Source organism: Drosophila yakuba, chromosome 2R, assembly GCF_016746365.2.
Source record: "Drosophila yakuba strain Tai18E2 chromosome 2R, Prin_Dyak_Tai18E2_2.1, whole genome shotgun sequence".
Lineage (NCBI taxonomy): Eukaryota > Metazoa > Arthropoda > Insecta > Diptera > Drosophilidae > Drosophila > Drosophila yakuba.
In genome coordinates this window covers 6,516,677-6,540,233 of record NC_052528.2, presented here as the reverse complement: position 1 = coordinate 6,540,233, position 23,557 = coordinate 6,516,677, and the positions used below count along the sequence as shown (strand labels likewise).

The following is a 23,557-nucleotide window of genomic DNA, read 5'->3' as shown; positions in this document are numbered from 1 at the left end:
TGAACTGCTCAGGAATTTCCATGCTCGGCTCCACACTTCGACACGAGACCTTCTACAAATACCTCGGGGTGATTTTGGACAGAGGACTAACGTTTCAAAGGCATACGACGATGATCAAGAAAGCAGTACTTTCAAAGGCTGCAAAAATGTCGTGGCTCTTTTCGCCGAGAAACAAACTCTCATTGGCAAATAAAGTTCGCCTGTATAAATCCATCCTGACCCCAATTTGGAAGTATGCGTTGCAAGTATACGGAATTACGGCCAGAACTAATCTGAACAAAATAAGAGTTGCTCAAAGTAAGGTCGTTAGATTACTATGTAACTCCCCCTGGTACATGAGAACCAGAGACATCGAAAGGGATCTTAATATTCCAAAGATAGGCGATGTACTGAGGACCCATGCGGAAAGATACATGTGGCGACTCGGTTCCCACCCCAACACCCTGGCGAGAAGGCTTATCCATCCCCCGCGAAAAAGAAGGCTGAAAAGATTCCACCCACATGATCTCCCATCGAGATTATTATAAATATTTTTTTTTTCTAAAGCTTAATTTGTAAAGTAATGTATATATTGCCTATGCCTATGCTGTAGAAATTTATGTAGAACCTGGTAAAGCTGCCACATAGGTAGCAGTAAACTTGTTTAATTCCAATTAATAAAATTTACAAAAAAAAAAAAAAAAAAAAAAAAAAAAAAATGATTAGTTCCAGGAAATTATATCAAAGTGAGAATGTCGAGCCCATATAAGTATGCTACATATTGGTTTCATATGCTTGAATACATTTTTTTAAGCGATGTTCTAGTTTAATAAGCATTTCAAGACCGAATATTTATATATGCGAAAAAGTTGCAGATAATGCATATGTGGGCATTACGGCCTACGTAAGTACACACTTATATCTCTGCGCTTTACCTACCGCCCCCCTCATCAACACACTGCCATTAAATTGTTGCCGGCAAACTGAGCATAAGCTCAAGTATGCTTTTGTTTAAATAAAACTGTGGCGCCGCAACGGCCAAAGCAACTGAGTCTCTGTGTGGCTAAGTGTTTTTTCCCCACCTTGTGTTTGCTTTGGTTATTCACACACGCACACTCCGATTGTTGCAATTGATAGGACACACATACACTCGCATTCGTATCAATGTCCTGTGTTTGCGAGACAAAAACATTTTGATCCACTAAGCTTTTGTTGAATTTTATCTCTGCATTTGGCCAATTGATGAAAGCTCCTCGATTGTTTCTTTTTCCTTTCCTCAATTTGGTTTTTCCGCTTCCATTTATTGTCGTTGACATAACCTTCAGGTGCCCAAAACTCAAATAAATCTCCACCTATGTACATATATCATGGCACTTTTCGTTGACATGACAGCATTTTTCTGGAACAAATTGCATAAAATGAGTTTGGTGTTTAATTCAAAAGCTCTAAATGTAAATATTGAATTGGTGATGTATCATGTTGGTGTACTAAACAATTTATGTGTCGGCTCGTTGCTAACTGAGAAGCTTAGCACTATTTCGCGAAGCAAAAACTTGACAGAAATGTAATACAATACATTATTATTAAGTCGTTGCATGAAGAACTATACACTATTATTATGTATTCTAATTTTTTTGAAATATGATACTTAATATGGGCAAAAGTTTTTGATTTCAATTTATAAAAATTTTGAAAAGGCAAAACAACAAAGGACAAAGCAAACAGTTTGGGACCCAGTTTTTCGGTTCAGTTCGGTCAGAAAACGCCCCTAACCAAAAGGAAACAAAATAAAAATGCCCTGTGTTGACTTTTTTGGGCATTCTTTGTGTGTTTTTATTGAAATCACTAGAGCATAGAGGGGAGAACTCGGTAGGATTTGGCATTAATGTCTGACGAGGCTCAGACGAACGACCGACAGACGCCTATTAATCATGCAGACTTTACGTTCCATTAAGCAGTCAAGGACTAGAAGTTACGGGGGGAATGTAGAAGTAAGACAGAAGAAGGAAATGTGTGAGGGAGATCCCCCAAAAATGTTGGAAGCATTATTTCTCAGCTTGGTCGGATTACGTTTGGGTCAAACCAGAAACATGTCTAAATAAACTGGCTAAATTGCCAAAGTCAAAGGCATCATGATACTTTCTAGTCCCTGAAGAATTGAAACGTTCGTTATAAAGTTATATCCCAGTGTGTAAAAAAAATATATATTGGCTGTGTTTATGCATCATAGTAGATTACTAAAACCGCATGCTTAATTACAACATTTCATACTATTTAACATGAAAAAAAGAAATTTCTTAAATCATCTGCCAAAAAGAAGATTTACCCCTTTATTGTCTGAACTAAATATCCGGCACCTCTGTCTTCTCAATTTTCCACCCATCACTTGGGGCACGTGCAAAGGTTCAAAGTGTAGGCAACTGAAGAAAAAAAACAGACAGAAAAACAGAAAAGCGCAAACATTGCGCAGCAAACAAAGTCAGTGGCCATTTGCCTGTTCTGCTCCCAACTCCTGGCTCCTAATGGCCAAAATATTGTATTACAACAAATTGTGCATCTGGCCCGTAAATAAAAAAGAGCTGGCCAAACAGGCAGAACACCCTTTAAAACGAACCTCGAAACGGTCCTTGTGGTCCTCCCCTCTGGCTCCTCATCATCAGCTGCTGCTGCTAACGATATGGAAAATTTATCAAAAAATCTAAGGGGCCGGCAACAACATGACACCGTCTGACCGTTCGTCCAGGCATAAAATAATCAGCACAGTCAAGGAAAGGATCCACAGGATGGGTGCGGGAAATTGGGAGGAAATTGTGCGGAGGGCGTAGGAAAAGGCAAATGTTGGGCTAAAAGGCTTTCCAGGTCAAACCTCGTGGCATCAACCTCAACCTCATGGGCGTTGATGGCCAGCAAATTGATTTTGATTCGCAGTCAGAAATTATCAAATGTGCAAATCGAGTGGAGAAATCTGTGTGAGGCCTTGGGATCTGGAATGGAAGATTAATAAGGATACCATATCTGATAAGGGTTTAGCATACTCATTTATTTTATTTTACATTTTATGTTTGGCATGGGCACTAATGAATTTTCAAGAACGTTTTTAAATTCCTATTGCATACAATTTGATCACATCGAATATACCATTGCATACCAGCATAAGTCAATAAGGAAGTTCTAAAAAAAGGATCAAATTATTTCGTGGTTAATTTAAGGCTTTTCTGTATGGCCTGTGCTTTACTTTACTTTCCAATCTCCTTGACCTTCTGACTATTTTTAAATGTTATATGCACTCTGGGGTAAAAAGCACTTGATTAGGAGAAAGAGCAGGCAAGCGAAAGTAAAGGCTTGGGACTTCCGGACAGAGAAAGTGTGGCTGTGTGAGTAAATAAGACGCTCACACCCACACACCCACAATCAAAGCTTCGGCTGAGTCGTGTAAGCCGCTCACCAAAGCGTAAAGACAATTCAATCGATGGCGAATACTCATACAATCGCCATCACACTCTTGGTAAGTTCCTTCACATCGGACCAAAGTGTTTGAAATATTTTCACTTGTGTCATTTCCTCGAACACATTCCTTCGGAAGTTTAGGGATGGGCCCGTGTCTGGCCAAGGAAACATTACTTACATGTGCCTGCAACTCGAGCTGATTTATTCACGCATCGCTTGCCACGCCCCCCGCCCGTCACGCGTCCATCTCTGCCAAGACGCTCTTGAGAGTGGCCCTGGAAAATGGCAAATGGCAAATGGCAGCTCGAAGTTGGTTTTTCGCTCTACTTTGTGGTGGCTCAAGGTTGTGGGTTGAAAGTGATCATTATATTTAATTCATTAAATTTTTTAAAAAAGGAATGAACGTACTAGACCGGACTTACTTGGTTTTAACTTTACCCAAAAAAGAATACATTTGGTTTGAATAATTACAATTATAGTCAAGAGTGTCTATTATTTGTCATATTTCTATATTTTTCACATTTTATAAAGATGATATTGGTTTTCATATATGTATATATAAGGAGTTTCTTTTGCTTAAAGCCTAAAAAATAATTTTAAGGCAGGGTATTTGGTAGTTAATGTCTTTGCCCATCTCTCCTTGGATCTTTTCGTGTGTTAGGTGCCTGCAGTGGATTTTTGGCAGTCACTGTGCAGCGCAAATAGAGCGGAAAAATTCTGCCTCCGGTGGCTGCTTTGCTTTCGCCATTCCCCATCTCGCTGTTTCCAAAGTGAAAGTTGCAGGGGAAAGTTTGCCATTTGAGTGGACCAGAGAGTACTGAGCCCTCGTAATTTATTTGGGCCGCTGGTAATCAATGCCTCCACTGAGTGTGCGGATGGGTTAAGCTTATCACATCCGCTTTTGGGTCTGCTCCGTGGTCTTCAAGTTGTAAAGTGGCCAAAAAGGGATGCAAAGGGGGCGTGGGGCGTTTGAGAGACAGTTTTATGGGCGCCAGTTGAAAGGTCACTGCAAATGGTCGATTTGTGGCCCTCACTACCACGGCTTTCCAACAGAATTTATGACGAACATGCTGCAACATCCTGTTAACATACCCATTTGCATATCCACATGCACATGAGCACATTCAGTTGTCGTGAAAAAGAAAAAGCGAAAGAGTAACGTCACATCCATAACAATAAAGTCGCATTAGCAGCTGGCCCAGCTACAAAACAATGCTAGCCAAAACAGTTAGCTAAATTATAACCATCATTTTAATGGTTGTTTTCGTTTCGGTTTATTTTCTCGGCCGCAAAAACCGAGAGCTCAGCACAAAAATCGCCGAGCAAATGATGCTCAAGATGGCCAACAGCAATAACAGCATCACAAAAAAAAATGCTTAGGTTGTCAGGGCAAGTACTTTTAGTATCGGCTAGGGCGTCCTTTGAAAGAGCTTTTTGCCGGCATTGGACTTTTAAACTATTGTAAAGTTCTTAATTTCATTACTCTTGACAATAGTTAACACAAAAAGTATTAATTATTCAAGATCATGTCGAGACATACAATGATAATACATAAATTTCGTATGTGGTCCCAGATTGTTTTCTTAATATCACCAGCACATAATTGGAAGTAATGCTCATAATAATCAATAAAATGTAACTGCTATCCAGCCTTATGTGCCCTCTGGCCTGTGGGTAGGGTATTCATAAATTTATATCAAAATGCGCAGCACTTGTGTGCAGTTGTCGCCGCCACAAAGTAAAGAGAAAAGCTGGGAAAAGCGCATAATGGTGGGGAAAAGCGGGGAAACTGCCAATGACCTCAATGAGCGTTTGAGTGTGTGTATGTGTGCTAAAGTGCAGGCGAGTGAGTGGGCATGCAGCTGCTTTCATTATGACAGGAAAATTTCGCATCCACTTTCTCTTCTCCTGCTTTACTTTCCTTTTCTACTTTTTGCACGACTCCCAGCGTCGCGCCGCTTTTTGCTGTTTTTGCTGCTTTTGCCGCTTTGTGCATATCATAAAATTTTAATTGAATTCTGACATTTTACCATGCGGGAATGGGAGTAGAGATTACACCGAACTTTACAGCTGTCAATAACTTTGATGTCGCCGAAAGTCTCTTTGCTCTCTTTTATTTATTACACGCCCGCAGATGCCCCGTTTCGTTATATTCGGTGGAAAATGGGCGAACTACTTTTCGGCTTTTGGCGTTGTTAACATTTCATTTCTGCCGCATTTCATTTCGCCTGCGATGCGTTTTATGAATTCAGTTATTCCGTTGGCTGCATATTCAATTTTTTTATTCGCTTTCCCACCGCAGCTTGGCATTTCCTTTATCCGCTCAAACCGCCCCTTGGCTTTTTCTGGATTAATTTGGCTCTGTGGGAGAAAAAAGAAGGCAGCATTTTCGTGACACTTTTAATGCAATTTTAATATGCGCGCGCAGCTTTATAAAATATTCAATAGTCCCAGTCTCTCAGGATGTGCTCTCTTTGCTTGTTAAAAGTTAATTACCATCCATATTGATTTGTTATGCACTTAATAATTTCAATAAATGGCATAAAGCGCGAATTCCCATTTAGTTGAAAAGTCTCAATGAGGTCAAATATTTAATTTAAATTCAATCTTCGAATGCCAAATGAAATTCTCTCACAGTAAAGTGATAATTACAAAAAAAAAATCAAATAATATTATTGTAGCTTTTTAAAAGAAGTCTACAAAATATGTTTATAACCCACTCAACTTTTAGATCCATTTGCAGATCCGATACACACATGCCATCCATTAAAATAAATATATATTTTAGTATGCATTTGGCGCCTAATTAAAATTACGCAATGAAAGAAAGGACACACAAACTCCGGAAGAAGTGATATCAAAATGTAAAATAAAAGCAAAGTAAAGGAAACAAAAATCATAAAAACAATAACCGAAAGTAATCAAAAAGTGGAGCACTTTACTTTTGTTTGTCCTCACCACACAGGGAAAATAAAGTGGGGTAACAAAAAGAGGGGGCGTCCGTTCGGGCAGATGTTTTTATAGCTCATAAATTCGTAAGATGCTGTGCGGAATTGCCAAGGAGCGGAGAAAGTGGCTAAAACCGGAGCGAAAAAGACTAGACGGGCAAAAAAACATCAGAATTCATTGGCCTCTGCCAAGTTTTGTTTATCCTTTCGCTGGTCGTGGCATATAAACGCTTCCTCTGCCTTGGCTTTCCCCAGCCAAATCAATACAAAATTGATGAATACAAATGATCATAAAAAACAATAAAAGGCAATGCCAGAAAGCAGCTGTATCTCACAGGATGGCTGGTTCCGTCCTGATTTGGTTATAAAAATCCCAGCCACGTATTTGGCTCCTTTTGCCTTCTCTTCCAACAATGTGGGCGGAAATTGGGAATGGAGCGAATCAAAGGTTTCCAGATAGATGCACTTTCGTTTCTTCATATATGACTCCGTATAATGACAATCAGCCACTCATTTGAAATTAATTTCGCGGAATAAATCAGCAACTCAAAGATGAGTACACGAAAAGCACGGTGAAAATTTTGCTAGATAACGACCTCAACTTGAGCTTCCCGCTTGTCTGCAAATGGCATCTATGGCAACTCTCGTGGAGAATCAGTGAAATGGAGAAATCTTGGAATAGGGACCCTCATTCAACCTGCTTGATTTCAAACGTATCGTTATCTAAAAGCATAAAAAAGAATAGTATAAAGGAACACACCTCTCATACACAAGCAAAAACAAGCTGTTCATTAATTTAATGTAATCGGTAATTTTCATAATTGATCCAGGCATTAAAATATTGAGTTATTTTGCATCTTTGGGCACGCAATCAAAGCATTTTGTACTGCTAAACAGGCTGCATTGACTTACAAAAGAAAACTTTTCTAGTTGGTAAGGAATCCTTTTTTCAAGTGTTGCCACAAGAGAAAGTAACCGAATGATAGCAAATGTATGCATAAACACAAACACCACCCCGAAAATCAAACACACACAACTCACAGATGTCTCTGACGGGAAATTGATTTCAATCAATCACGTGTTGTGATTACTTTGCTAGCAAGCGATTCCCATCTGTAAAGGCCATTAGCAATAATTTACTTAAGGGCTTTAAGGCTGTCGAAGGCACAAGTGTCAACTGGTTAATATAAGCTTTTGAGGACGAAATTTTTGCGGTTCAGTGTTTAAAAGTGGCCAGCCTAGTATTAATGAATTTTCACCTAATGGTGAAAGAATTTTACACTTCTAAAGCGACTGCTTATCGGAATTTTTAGGTAAATTTAGCTGCTATAAAGCTAGATTAAAATTCTTACATAGATGTAAGTATTCAGTCATTAAAATGCTCTCACTATTTGGTTCTTATTAAGCCAATTTGAATAAATATTGCTATGCAAAGAGTTAATGACCTGACCATTCCTTCTATTGATTCCCTATTCCTACTTCTGATGCAAATGCAGTTCCATAATTCCCCTGCTACTCTTTTCAACTGGCTTCTTTGTTGACGCTCCCGTTCCTTTTTATGATAAATTGATTGATATTTGAATTTAATGATAAGCTTTCTACGAGACGATGAGAAATCAAAAAGGGGAAAGGAACCCGACGACCAGTTGGCAATTCAATTTTCCTGGCCTTCATTTTTCAACTTCAACGACAGTGGGAGCCGCGTGTCTGTGGCTTCTGCCTCATGCCTTGCGGAATATGCAAATTCTTTGCCACAATTTTTTCTGGCACTTTTTGTTTTCATCCTGTTGCTGTTGCCGAAGTCGTCTTTGATAAGCAAACTTTTGCACTGATAATGATATTTTTATAGTGCGTTGACGAGCTCGAAAAGCAAGATGAGAAGAGACCTGTGATATTTGGTGTAGGGTCAGTACCTGCCGATTATGAAAACAGAAATAGCAATGCGACTGATCATAACTATGTATAATATTTTTGCTTTGCGTTAAACTTTATGTAATTTCTAAACGAGGCCAATTATAGGCAAAGTTCCTTTTTTTGTTGCTATGTCAGGAGCATGTAAAAACTATCGACCATTTGCAGCAATACCGACGATTGGGAATCGATTTATAGGCCAATTTGCATAATCATTAACTTCACATGCCGCCACACAAACACACATGCAACATCCACACACTTTGTGGCAATAACTTTTTCTTAAGATATGGCAGAAACAGCGACGACACCAAAAAAAAGGTTGGCATAAAATTTTGCTTGAATTTTTTATGTGAAATTGATTTTCCTAACGCATTGCGGCTTCTTGCCCCCATTTACCCCTTTGCCGCGCCCATTCAACTTGCGCCCGGACAAACTGCGCCCACATTTGGATATGTCATGTATACTTACCCTTATCGGTTGATTTTCCCTGACGTTTTCAGATCGGAGTCTACTTATACATTTTTCGGAGCAAACAAGTTTTGTGAAAGTTATTTTCTAATCATTTTTATCTTAGGGGTTATATATAAATATATTTGATATTTTGATTTATTTAAGAATAATATGCTTATTTTATTGTATGCAATTAAAATAAAGATTTAATCTTGATTGATTGAAATTGATTTTTCCAAGTGATATCTAAAGAAAACAAGTCAGAACCGATTGAAAAGAGAAAGTTTTTCATAAATTCCTATACCTTCGCCTGACTACCAAAATTGCCTAAACTCGTGATGGTCAAAGTCCGTTTTGGCCTCATTAAAGTGCCTCCGGTCTGAGCCGGGCCACTGAATTATTTATAATACTCTCGACCGGTCCAAGACGTCGTATATCCCTTGGCATGGTAATGTGCCACGGCCAAATTGTCTTTATAAATATATATACACCTCCCTCGGAGGTGAGTGTCCGTCCCCTGGGGCTGGTCGGCGAAAGTTGAATAGGAAGTTCCTCAAATTATGCCAGAAGCAGTCAAAAATACAAAAAAAGGGAAGGAAAGTAAAGAAAATTGGCTGGTAGGAAGCGTGCTTATAGCCTTTTATTTTAAATTCTCTGCTATATGGGCACATATTCTATGGCAGTCTGGAAGCCAATATTATAGCTCAACTTTCGGTCGCGGCCTCGAGGTATAGAACATTTTTTCGGTTCTATTCGAAAGAAACTTGAATTGGGAGCAGTAATCAAATATTAATGTGGCTAGGAAGGAAGTCCAAGAAGGGAATGCAATAAGTGGGACGTATGTTAATGGAGGCTCAGTGGTGAATTTTGCAAGAGTTTGATGGTCCAACTTTTTTAATAAATAATGACAAGTTGGCATACGCAATGATCAATTAGGAGAACAATTCTGAACGAATTTATACTTTAAGATATCTAGTTCTAAAATTGATACCTTTACTGTAATTGATATATGCGTAAGCTGTTAAGTATTCAACGCTTAAAGAACTTAAACCGATTTTCATCTTATGTTGCTCCCAAGCCCTGTCTTGTTCCCCTTGACTGCATAATTCATATGGCAAAGGGACGGGAGCAAAGGAAAAGTTGCCTTGGCTGCTAGTTGGCTCAAAGAACCAGGCACTTGGCATCGCCTTAAGCCGTCTTTTCAGCGCCGCAAATTGCATTTAGCGCATTAATTTGACGCCTTCACTGCGCCGCGGGACTGCAGGATATAAAGGAGTTAAGGCAGTTAGCCCCGCCACGCCTTTAATTATAACCCGAGATGATCTGATTTTGTAAGCATTGTTTCCTTTTAATATGGGCAGAGGTTAGGTCACAATTAAAATATGAAAATTTGATAAGTAAGTGAGCTTTTTGCGGGAACGTCAGAAAAAAATGACCAAAAAATTGCGTTTTCAATTGAATTGCATCAATTATTTTAGATTTAGGACTATGAAAAAAATTTATAAAAATTTTTAATCACATTTAAGCCTTTCATGGCAAATCGTACAACATGAATCTTACATTTTAAAGTATACTGTTAATACTTCGGAATATTGTTTATAATTTTGGCATTTCATTGCCTTCGCATACTTCTCGTACCCAACGTGGCTTTTGTTGGCTTTTGGTCCTCGCTGCGCGCGCTTTGATGTCTTGCGGTTGCTTTTCCGCCCCGGAAAATCTCCCGGGAAGGCGGGCAGGGGCCACATGACCCCAAACCAAGCGCGGAAATTGTGCGCCGCAATCTCTTAAGACCGGCGACAAATATACCTGGCCTGGCATTGGAGGTTTGGGATTTGGGGGCGGGGGCGGAGCTTTAGGCATTACCATGATTTAACAGCAACTTCTGGGCTTTTGTCGTCTACTCTCGGATGTCTTTCGTCTGTCTGCGGGTTAAACGATGCGAGTGAACTCAGGTAGAAGAGGACACGCCGCTCGTAAATAATTAATCTGCCCGCAAAGTGCGATTATCAAAGTGTTGGAAAAATGTTAAATAGCTCCCCAGGGCAGCGATGCGGCCAACAACATTAAAATGTGGCGAAAGTTCGGGCCGAAGCACTTGGAAAATCTTTTAGAACCACGAAAACGATTTGGAGGAAATCAATGACAATTACGTAAATTTGTTAATTACATTCAATTGATTTTTAAATTATATTTTCACATTTGCATGCAATGTTTATCCACTTTTAATTTAGATGAAATTCAAAGAATCTACATTCATTTTTTTTGTCACTCTTAAAGTCTAAGTGTATCCTTGTTTGTCTCTTTATTCAGGATATTTGCCCGCTGGCCACTAAACTTGGAGTTCTTGATATTTTTTGACTGCTTCAGTTGATGTTTTTCAATTATGCAAATAAAGGGATTAATTTGTTGCGGAAAAAGGGACGTTGCGTGGGTGGGAGTGGTAGTCACTGGAAATTGTTTTAAAGAATGCGCCAGGCGCTGATAAAAGTTTGTCTCAGCCCGCCTCTTCCACTTTCTTTTGCCCGAGATACCAAACTGTGCGACAACTTTAAAAATTTCAATTACGGAAAAGGGGTACAGACTTTTCTTAAGGATGAACACCAAAAGTACGGTGGAGGGGAAATATGGCTTTGTCAGGGACAACTTCCAAAATTGACTTCATTAAAGTCGAACAATTTTTGGATGGGGCAAGTCGGCTATTTGGGTCTTGTGCATATGGGGGAGTGTGTTAAAAAAGGGGTATTATGTTCTGGAACATAATATACTCGTATGTATATTACACTTAACTGGTATGTATGGTGTTTTATCAAACTGAGGTTTAACGAGTATGAATATACTTCGATATCAATGATTTGAAAACTTTTTCTAGTCAAAATGCTTATTCAGTAGAACATGAATGCAAAGCTGCGCTTCATTTAATTTTATTTCCCTTCAAATTTGGTTGGTGTCAGTTCCAGCTCCGTGATATTGTATTTTTTGGGGGCTGTCGTGTTTCTGGTGGCCTAACATTTGTTCTACCCCTTTTGGCCCCACTTTATTTGCTGTTTCAATTGTCAGTTGAACTGGAAGTGGCTGTTGAGTATTAGGTCTAAATGGGGAATTGCAAAAATTCCGGCGAAAAGGGGAAGAAACGCCATCAAGGAACTCTTTATGGTGATATGGTGAGAACGGCGGAGCTGGAACCCCGAAAAAAGAGGGGTTATGTTGTGGGGGCGTTGCACAAATTAAACCCGAATGAAAATTAAACGATGCATGAAATTACTTTCCTTCTTTTTAACTTTTCCTCCTGCTGTGTTCGTTGTCGTAGGCAAATTTTCTTTAGCAGCTACTCCCCTTAATTTTTCGTCCCGTTCTCCTGCTTTTCTTCGACTTTAGCTTTAGCTTTTGGCTTTTGACTTTGAGTGGATCGGGTTCTTTCTTCCATTTTGCACACACAGGGGCGTAGTCATGGGACTTTAGCCTAAAGCATTGAGAGCGCGACGAGTTTCAGTTTTTTTTTTTTAAATTCGAATAGCTATGGATGGGTAAGCCTTATGATTTTCGGCATACCATTTGCCTAGCAGTCACAACAAGCAATTTAATATTAATAAGTACCCTCTTTTTAACTAAATCTCCAGTACGACACTGTCCTCCGCTTCGCTTCAAGTTTCCTTGCCGTTCGGTTGGCTTTTTTAATTTTTAATGTGCAGTCGGTTGTTGTTGCCGTAGTCTGCAGTAGAAAAAAGGACACACTCCATTTACGCAGTATGTCCTGCACCGCCAGAGCCAAAAGGAGAGGGGCGAATGTGCCAGGCCAATTTGCAAAGTCAAATGCCAGTCAACTGCAATTAATGCGCTAGGACCGCAAGGCGTATCCCAACAGGACATGGGTGAGCCGTTCTTAAATTACCAGGATCGTGCACTATACATTGTACTTATAGAAATTGTTCAATTAAATTATAGTTTTTACGATAATGTCAATTGGTTATAAAATTAAATCCCAGTTTAAAGATATTTTATATAACAAATGGAAGTTAAATCATGAACTTATAATTAATACCATGCTATTTAATGATTTACTGAAATGTGTAGCTAGGAATTTAACTTCCATTTGCTTGCACACTTCGTGCTGCAAATGATACTTTCTACAATGCTCTGAAACCTTAAGTGTATACGGCCGTATTTCCCTTCTTCCTGTACACTGACACAAATCCTTAGCTTATTAGCACATTTTATGGCACCATCTACTCCATTTATTTGGCTTTTCCTTCGGTTGGGTTAACAAAAATATGCCGACACGGAAATGAATTTTTAATGCATGATGTTTGTTGTTGCTGCCGATTTGTATTTGGGGCAATAAAATATTCGAGCCCAAAAAAGAGCGGACTGCATGTGCGCTTGTGTGTTTTTGTGTGTGCGCGTGTGTGATTGTGTGTGCTTGTGTGTCTGTGGAACAGCAAAAAGGCAAACAACTAACTCATTTTGTGGCTGCCATCGCTGCCTCCTCTTTCCTTTATGCCAATTGTCTGCCACCAGCCCACGGACACCAATACATACGCATACACTAAAGGGGCAACACACACGTGCAAGCAAACAAGCTGAAAGCATTTAACGTATTTTTTATTGAAGGCGCGGTGCGATTTTGATTCCGATTGCAAATCCGCTGCTCTCTTTTTGCGCCCCTCCTTCCTTTGTCTTTTTCTGTGCACTTGGAGAAATGTTTGACTGGTCTCCGCGCTTTAAAGCAGCATATATCTTCTAGATAATAAGGGAAAATCTTAAAATATAACAGCACTGTCAACAATACTCTTCCCGATACCAAGCTAAATAATTGTGAGCAAAAGTAATTTTAAAGATGCATATTAAAAATTTATTTCTGTGCCAAGCATGCATCACACAAAAGCCTAGTATGATTACTCATTCGCCCCAGTGGCAGACTCGATATGAATTGTCTGGCACTTATTTTTTGGAGTGTCTCGCTGCCCTACTTGTGCTCACATTGTTCAATACTACAGATGACACTGTGCCAATGTCTCCGTGTGCATGACCTCCGGCTCGGGTTTTGCGTTGGGCGTCTGACAGCTCAATATATTCGCCATTTGTCGCTGTGAAAACCACACACTCTGTCTCCCCTTTTCGCCCCTTGAGCTGGTGTTTTCTGCCCCTTCCTCACAAGTTGTCATATAAAGGTGGTGGCATGCCTAGTGCTGCAAAACTGTTGAACGACTTTATAGACAACAGGAGATCCGGAAGTGCCAACACCCACCACAGGAGATCGTCGCTTCTAACTGCTAGCAAAGTATGCATATATAAACAAATATTACAATGAAAAATACTATTTCAAAATAAATATATTAAGTAATAGCATTTGAAACATTACTCATGCTCATTTAATTGAGTAAAATAATAGCGTTGATACGTAAATCCGTCACATTTCTCCCAAGGTCCGCCGTTTTCGTCCTTAAATTCACATTTGCCGCTTCGCTAATTTAACTGATCGTGCAAGCTACACATTTCCGTGTAGTAATTCATTTGCCTTATCAGGTAACCACTGTACCTCTAGTTCCTTGTGCATGAGCCCCTTTCCTTTCCTATCCGCAACTTTCCCTTGGCTTATTCGTGATGTTGTTGTTGGAGCGGCGAATGCAGGAAAATCAATTTCGTTCTCCATTTGCAGTTGGCAATTTGCATAATAAGGTCGTTTGGCGCAATTTGCATGTGAATGTGATAAATTCAATGGCGGCGCTGCACGTTACACCGCACTCACCCACACACATGCATATGTATACATATGCGTCTGAGGAGTAGTGTCTGTGCTAGTGTGCGTGAGTATTTGTTTTTCCCGCTTTCCCACAGAAAGAACTCACTTTTTCACGTTTGACGTTTGGAAAAATGAAAAGTGTAGCGGTATATTAAATAAGTGGGCGGAAACCCACCCCCACAGCTGAAAATATAACGGTTAGCGTCCTGGCCGCGGTTACGAGTACCTCTAGTCCTTCGGGGACTCGCCGAAAAGCCGCCAAATGTCGCCAAAGGCAAATATGGGGATATGTGCCAGGTTTTGCTGTTTGTGATTTAAAAGCTTTTGGCTCTGTTTGGGTTTGATTACCCTTCATCGGGGTATACTTCCAATTCGTCATGCTATGACATCGCAAAAAATAAATCTACGAATATTAAAATGCCCTAGCTAAACTTAAAATCCAATCGGTTAACTGCCTCATTTTAACTTAAAAATTGTAAATTAAACATCTTATAATATGACTTCTTTAAAGATTTAAAGATCTGTTTGTCCGTGGAGGTGGAACAGGATTTGTCTAAGAAATTGTATAACTACATTTTATGCATACAGGGCATTCAAATTCTACTTGCAAATGCCTGCTTTTTTCTGGAACCTTTGAGTTTTTGGCGCATGTATTTTTGTTTCGCCTTACACGTGAATTGTGGACTGCAGTGACGTGCACTGGATTTCCCCGGGATCTAGTAGCCAGAGTCCAGCAGGACAAGTACAAATTCATGTGACAGGACCGCAAAAGGTTTTTTGTGTTTGGCTTCTGGCCATTTTGGTGGGAAAATATGGCCAGCTGGAATCATAACAATTGAAATATGAAAGCGGGCTAGGGCATTCGAATTAAGGGGATAACTTTTGTGTAAGTGCAAGTGCAGTTTAGAATGGGAATGAGAATGGCATCAACTCAGGGGAATCCATTAAAAATAATTTCGCCTCACTAACATCCGTTTCTATTTCTCTACCAACGCTAATTGCAGACATTAGCAGCTCGCTGACAATGACCGAGGTGAAGATACCCAATCACATAATGCGCCTGAAGAGCGCCACTCTGGGCTGCCGTTACGCCCTCGACGGGGAGTCCTTGTACTCGGTGAAGTGGTATAAGGACGGTCACGAGATCTACCGCTATGTGCCACGCGATAAGCCCCCCGGACAGTCCTTCCCCCTGCCCGGAGTCAACATCGATGTAAGTGCACCGCAACAGGATATAGAAAGTACATTTCTTATTAGACAATTATACGCTGATTGTATGCTTTTTTACATGCAAAAACATAATTTTATTAACGACTTCGTGATGTATCAGCTTGACAGCTTTTAAACTCGGGCACTATTATAAATTTAAATGAAATAAATTATAAATATACGTGCAATGTGAAAAAGCTTATATCAGCAATGCAAAGCAACATAAAATATTTCATGTTGAAGATGTGTAATAATTGGACTTCTTCCCTTGTGATTTTAAATTCAGCATGACAAAATTATTGTGCTGAAGTCGTAAGCACTTATATGACACTAAACAATTTTTCTCCCAGTGCTAATCGAAAACAGCAACAGGTGTTGCTTATCTAAAAAAAGAAGGCGGAAAAATTTAATTTCAAATTTTATTACACTTTATGGTGCTGATTTTGCGGAGGGTGGGGTCCGTTGCTTTGGATTTAGTGTTACGACCTTATCATAATGATTATTTTAAAACATGTAATTGCCACAATGGCGAGGAAAGCTCTTTCTGCTCTTTTCGCAAGTTTTCCGCCCGCATTGGCCCCCCTGTTTTCACTCTGCTTGTTGCTGATTACGTCTTCGCTGGAATGAAAATTGCTGCCACGTAGTTTTGCCATTTAACTTTAATTTAATGTGGATGTAACCTTCCTTAGTTGCCCATAAAAATGTGTGTCTGGTTGGGTTGCTTTCCGCCCCGCCGGCCATTCATTTTCAGTTACCCGCCCAAGCCAAGCTAAGGTCACGTGTTGTTCTGCTTGCCTTGCGATCGAAAAGGTTAACGGAAATCACTTAAAGCTGTCAATATACCAGACAAAGTTGATATCCCTTTGCTGGTCCTCTTACTTCGTGCCGCTCTAATAATAATATATATAATAATAAGTGCCAAAAGCACTTAAGTGCGTCTACTCTGTAAGGCGAGCAGTCAAAGCAAAATGAGGATAAGAAAAGTACGAGAGCACTGTGGCGAGGGTGGTATTACTATAATAAAATCATGCATAATTCATTAATATTTTAAAGATAATAAAGTATTTCGCAGATTTTTGAATATGTTGTTTTAAGAATTCTTTCTACAGTTAGAGTTTTTAAAATTATTTAAGAAAGCTATTATTCTCTCAGTGCGCAGAAAAGTAAATCCCGTCAATTGTCGAGGCTAACGTGGCGTATGAGCAATGTGCCAGCGTGTTTTATGGCCTGTGTGCGTGTGGCCAAGCGGCTGAAAAGGGAAAATCGGAAAATACAAGGAAATGGTGCAGAGAAGGGGAACGGAAGGGAAAGAAAAACTAAGGGAGGCTTCTTTAGTGGAAGCATAATGCGTAATGCGGCATAATTATACCCGTTACTCGTAGAGTAAAAGGGTATACTAGATTCGTTGAAAAGTATGTAACAGGCAGAAGGAAGCGTTTCCGACCATATAAAGTATATATATTCTTGATCAGGATCAATAGCCGAGTCGATCTGGCCATGTCCGTCTGTCCGTCCGTATGAACGTCGAGATCTCAGGAACTACAAAAGCTAGAAAGTTGAGATTAAACATACAGACTCCAGGGACATAGACGCAGCGCAAGTTTGTCGAATCATGTTGCCACGCCCACTCTAACGCCCTCAAACCGCCCAAAGCTGCTACGCCCACACTTTTGAAAACTGTTTTGATATATTTTCATTTTTATTTATATTGGTCTTGTAAATTTATATCGATTTGCCAAAAAACTTTCTGCCACGCCCACTCTAACGCCTACAAACCACCAAAAACTGTGTTTAAGACTCTCCTTCTCCCTTCCACTAGCTGAGTAACGGGTATCAGATAGTCGGGGAACTCGACTATAGCGTTCTCTCTTGATTTCTTTTGGTTTCAATATCTGCATTTCTTTGCCGCCTTCTCAAAAAGGGTTGAAGGTCGAGTTGAGTAAAGGGACATTATTAGAAAGGAAGACGGACTCTGCAGACTAGTAATAATGTTGTTGTGTTATGGCTGGAAAAAGCTTGATAGGCATTTTCATATGAGCTTTCGTTGCTCTGAATAAAGTAATTAATTTATTTAATGAAGGATCTCAATGCGAAATGTAAGCATAAGTGTGCAAGCATTTAAAACTGCTTAGATAATATTTTCAAGTTTTAGTGCTTTTTATAACGGATAGCTAGTCGCTCATAGATAAATTTCCTGCCAGAAATTATGAAAGATTTATTTTATAAGTGTTTATCTGGCTTTAAAAGCTGTATCATAAAGTTACGAAATTATACAGACCTTCTACAAAAGACTATTTTTTCATTACCATAAGACTTGGTCTTATGTAAATATGTATTTTCCTGTGGTAGCATCTTACTCCTCAGTTATTCCGAGTCGAAATGTGTCCCCCTTTTATTTGTTGGCCACTTCAATCAGGGCACATAAACAAGGTTAGAGCCCTGATTCTTTTTAGCCAAACCAAATTTGGAATTACAAATAACAACTTCAATCTGCAGTCATGAGCGAAACGGCGACGCCGAGAAAGCAATAAAGGGAGACTGCAATTTGAATTGCGGTAAGATTTGGTTTTTTGGCTAGCACTGCCATTCCCCCCACCACAACTTTCCAAGCCCCCTTAACGGTCCTGTGGAAAGCGACCCCCTTAACAACATTTTCGTTGGGGGTGCTGACAACTTGAGCGTGGCGCAAGAATTGGCAAAAAGACGAAGACGCAGCTGAAGAATGGGTAGAAGAATCGGCTTAAGTACTGCCAAGAAGGCAACAAACAAAAGCCAGTCCACAGTCATTGTACAGGACCAAAGGGCCAGCCATGGGTTAAGGGAGGTGGGGTGGTGCGGGGACAGCTGAAAACAAGCAACAAACCAAAAATAATGTTGAACGTGACTTTTGTGATTGTTTACGCCGGAGAAGAGGAGTGGAGTGTGGAGTGGTTGGAGGGAATTGTGACCGGGCAGAGCACAAAGCGAGAGCAAAGAATTTTCATAAAAATTTGCTCGAATCAAATGAAACTTTCTTCCCGCATGTGTGTGCGATAATAAAAGTGCAACTTAAAGAACTTGACTTGACTGCAATTGTTGCCCAGGGAAAATGAAAAAGCCAGTACAGGAAAAAACTGTGCGAGTGACTTTTACAACATACCGCCCTCGCATGCGTATCTTCTATCTTTTATTCAGGCCCTTGTGCGATTGTTTCTAGATATTTCATTTTCATTTGCTTGTTTGGTTTTTCGGTCTTGGCTCTTCCGACTTTTTAGTTTATGACTTTTGCTTTCCTTTTGCTTGGGGTTTCCTTGCGTAGCGGCCCTTGAGAAAATTACATTTTTCGCCTGCAGTGTGGCTAAACTAATAATAAACCGCCTTTCCCATCATCAATCTTCATTTTGCCTAGAATTTGTGAATGTTAAAAATCATCCATGAAAAATCTTCAACTCTAATTGCGTTTGATTTTATGTCGATTCATTGCCATGTAATTTATCTCGCTTGGGTTCTTTATTGAAAAAACAAACGGAATTTAATGCCGTTTTTTTAAAGCTCTTGATTTTATTTCAGATGTACTGGACAACTTAAATGTTACCTGTAAATATTTATATATACATATATAGATATATCTATATTATTTTAAATATAGATAATTATTTACTTAATTTAAGTACAAATATGTGTCCCAACCGATATGTGAGAATACTTATAGAAATCCACACCCTCTTCTTTCTTATAGCTGCGTAACTCCTCGGACACCCAGATTCTCCTGCGCCGCGTCACCCTGCAGAGTTCCGGACTTTATCGGTGCGAGGTGTCCGGCGAGGCGCCCGCATTCAACACCGTATCCGAGTCGGAGACCATGACCGTTGTGGGTGAGTTTAACATAAGGGCGGTGCATAAATGCTGGCGGAATGTGAATGCAAATGGATGGGGAGGGGCATTCGAAAGGCGAGGCACTTGGACATCGGGCGACAGCAGAAAATTTAATTAAAATGCTAATAGTGCCGGGCAGCAAACAATGTTGTGAATGACAGTGGCAAGTGATGCGACATCAGAAGTTGCAGGGACCAGAATGAAGGATGCTGAGTTATCCTGAAAGTGCAACATAATTGCTGGGAGTGGATAAAGAGTGGAGAAGCCCGAAGGCAGCCGACAAGGATTGACAGCGGAAAGTTAAAGGATAACGGCCAAGGACTCCTACTCCTGTCCCCGGGCCGAAAAACTCGAATCGACGCAAAACCATTTAAGAGCGCACGCAAGGCAGCCGAAATCTGAGGCTGCTGAATGTAAATTGCATGCAGGTTGTCAGCTCCCTGTCCCCTGTCAAGGAGTCTTTGATGGCCTTCCCCCTTTTTTAAAATCCAGAGCCATACAAGAATACCCATTTTCATATGGGGAGTGTTATATCGAGGTGAAAAGCAAAGTGGCAAGACAGACCCGTCTCAAATTGGATATTAAAGTAGCTGCCTTCTAAAGGTGGAGAAAGGTTCCAAACGATTTCAACTTTATTAGCCTTTACGCCTTAAGCTGAAGATGTATTATTTTTTTTTTGGATTTTAAAATTGTTGTGTTCAGGGCTTTCATAGGAAAGATTTTAAGAATAAATATTAAAGCTTTGCTATATTGTGGTATTTAAAGACGTAGTGTAATACATTTTATATATATTTAATATATATATAATAATTTAATTATTAAGTAGTGAATCTTTATAGAAATCCAAATTAAGTTCTTCAACATTCCGTCGAAAGATTTTCCCATTCAAAATTTATCCAATAAATCCAAACACCACACTGGTGGTGTATACCTCATTCTTGATGCCGCATTAATCATCTTAATGAAATTAAATTCCTCACGCTTCCCCACGTCATCTTAAAGAGGCTGCCTCCCGCCGGTGGTGCAGCTCCTGATGGTGTCTCACCTGGTCGTGACTGTAGCACGTCCCGGGTCTCCGGTCTCTGGTCGCCAGTCTTCACTCTCCAGTTTCAGTCGCAGTCCGTAAATGGAATTCATGCAATATGGCAATGCGTTGCAAATGGCATTGTCGAGTCGTCTCAACTCCCAGGCTCCTTGTAAACTCACTCACTTTTCTCTTGTTCGCTGCTTTTTAAAGGATTTCATCCTGCACTTGTTTCTTTTCGCTTTTCTTCTCATTTCGCCTTGGCAACCCTAGACTCCTCATAGTCCTGCTCCTGTCCCCATTTCCACACTTGGTTTTTTATGCCTCCCCACTCTTAATACAACTGCATAATCTAGGCAAACAATTGAAATAGAATTTTTGCAGTCGCAGTCGACGCAGTGCCAACAAAAGGCGCGCATGTGTGTACAGTGAAGGGGCGTGGTCATGGGCTGAAGTGGGCGGGCCCGGGTGCCACTGTCATCGCATTTTTGAAGTAAAATTATGTTTTCATGTCCGACTTTCAAGTGGGTAAAAACGGGGCTAAGACAAAAGGCGCCATCTGGCGGAGGCTGGCCTGCAGAAAAAGATCGTTTATCCTATCACCATTTACATACATATGTGAAGGATAACGAGTACACTTGAGAAAAACGTTTCTTTTCATATGTAACTTATATTTGAAACCATCAACACACTGCGTCTAGTCTCTGAAATATTTACATAGTTGAATAGATATTAATAGATATAGATATAGATATTTTTCCCACGCACAAACTCGCCCCCTTAAGGCTCATTCTTTCATACTTCACAACCAATTCATGGAAGTTTTCACACAACCCAATCAAGTTTGCCGAATGCGCCTGAAGTTAATCACAAATTTATAAACTCATAAAAGAATCAAGCGGTTATCAGTATGTGCAGCACCAGGAGCAGTGACCAAGTAAGGGAATCCCTTGGGTACACCGAAGCACAACCACCGAAATCATCAATGGAAGCCGCTGTCCTCGGGGCAGGAACCTGCATTAACTTATGGCAGAAAGGAGCAGGACATCGCCAAGAAAGGCGGCCACGCCCCCGCCCCTGCCCACTCACTAAGCACACTTCATGCTGATTTTCCTTTGGGCTATTCCCTTAGCTCACTCTCGAAATCCCCTTACATCTGCCCATTTCCTCCTTTTTTCAGAAGACGCATTGGAATGCCGGGGAAATGGGAAATGGCTTTGCATATTAAACAATGTGTCTGGGCAGCCAAATTGAACGATATTCGAACCGAAGATATAGAAGCAAGACATAAAAAATATAGGGCACAAAGAAAGTGGGATGCACAAATCTAGAAGGATACAGTGGTCACTAGGTACTCGAAAATCTTGAATACGTTAAATATCAAGTGAAATAATTTAGCAAGGCTAACAAATGCAATCCAAATAATAAATATATATACAAGAAATATATAAATATATATACAATAAGTATATAAATATACACTTTTTTTGGGTACTAGATATGAATTTTATTTAACCAGTCGATTTCTGTTCTAAAAGCGAACTGTGGGCGTTGCAAATCGAAGCAAAATAAGGAAGCACAAAGAATTAGGTGGTGGTAAGCATAAGAGAGTCTGGTTGAGTGGGATGTAGTCTCATCATCAAGAACTGTGTCAGCATCATCGGAGAAAGGAAATTCCGGCAAGTAGGAGCAAGAGTATGCGGCGAGGGATTTTCGTTCAGCTAATGCAAGTGTGCCATGAAAAATGCTCTAGTGAAAGCCGATTTTTCCCAAAGGGAGTTAACCTCGCTAATTTGGCGATCGTAAAGTTTCAGCGGAAGAAATTAAAATAAAGAATGATATTTAAAGCTCGGGTTTCCGCGGTTAAGTGTTCAATTTTCAATATTAAAACTCGTGTTACTTAGACACCTAACGAAAATAATTTCACTGAAATAGAACTGATAAATTAGGACATTTAATTGGGCGGTAACTTTTAGAAACTGTGTGTGCCCTAGGCTTTAATGAGCTCCTTGCCTTTGGCCTCCTTTGGATAATTTACAGCTCATTAGGGTGACCAGGCCAAGGACCAATAATAAATATTACCAAAGTTCGCTCATAGCTCATAAAAATCACATTTAACTTTGCTTGCCAGTGGGAGGTTGCTGCGATTGTAAGTAAGGGGTCTTGTTCCAGGACCTTTATGCAGGCAATTGCTTTTTTATATTGTAAAATCGATAAGCGATCACATTATGTGAATGTCTGTGCATGAGTGTGTCCGAGAGGAGGGGGTCTCTGAAAAAAGGGAGAAGACCAAGAAGCGAAGAAACTCAGCGGGTAAAGTGAGTTATATGTGTGTTTGTCCTTTAAAGTGCACTTAACTATAAATTCAGAAACAGGATGAGGACCCGGAGAGACACCCAGGACATCGGGCGAAGAGAGCAGGACATCTGCCCAGCGTTGAGAGCCTTGCGTGCTCATTAATTATAAAACAACGCGAGATACGCAACAAATGCACTTAACCAAAATTTTATCCCTATTTTAGCTGGTGATAAAATAATAATAATTTGCTTGCTCAATACTTATTTTGAAAAAAAAAAAATTTTTTAGGAAAAGTATAAATTAAAGGCTGAAAAGGGTTGGCTTCTATGTGTAATAAAAATAAGGGCAGCGCGTTTGGTTCGCAACTTCGACAAAATCTTTTCCAGTGTATAAACACACATACCGTGGAATCGGAGAGTCCGATGCAGATGAGGATACGGAAGAGCCGCGGAAATAACGGTAACTGTAATGTTGTCTTAACTCAAACATGCCGCAACTGAACCGAAGGATCCAACGGAAGAGGGAAAGGACTCGTATCGTGCATTAAAAATCGTTGCCATATGCAAAATTAAAGATAACAAACGAGGAATGTCACTGGAGTAAAACGGAGGGAGCTCGGAGGGAATGGGAATGGGCGGAATGAAACGGGGCGTAAAGTGGTTGGGAGACGGGAAATGAAACGGATGGGCAAGT

At 40.1% G+C, this 23,557-nt stretch overlaps 1 protein-coding gene across 3 annotated transcripts in view; it reads left to right on the top strand.

Moving 5' to 3' along the window:
• Positions 1 to 23,557, top strand: part of LOC6529482 — a 34,576-nt gene that overhangs the window by 5,548 nt on the left and 5,471 nt on the right. For all 3 annotated transcript variants that reach the window (XM_002090448.4, XM_039372189.2, XM_039372190.2), the window contains exons 3-4: positions 15,483 to 15,691; positions 19,406 to 19,541. In XM_002090448.4, coding sequence (XP_002090484.2) covers positions 15,483 to 15,691; positions 19,406 to 19,541 — 345 coding nt within the window. The remainder of the gene's footprint in view (positions 1 to 15,482; positions 15,692 to 19,405; positions 19,542 to 23,557) is intronic.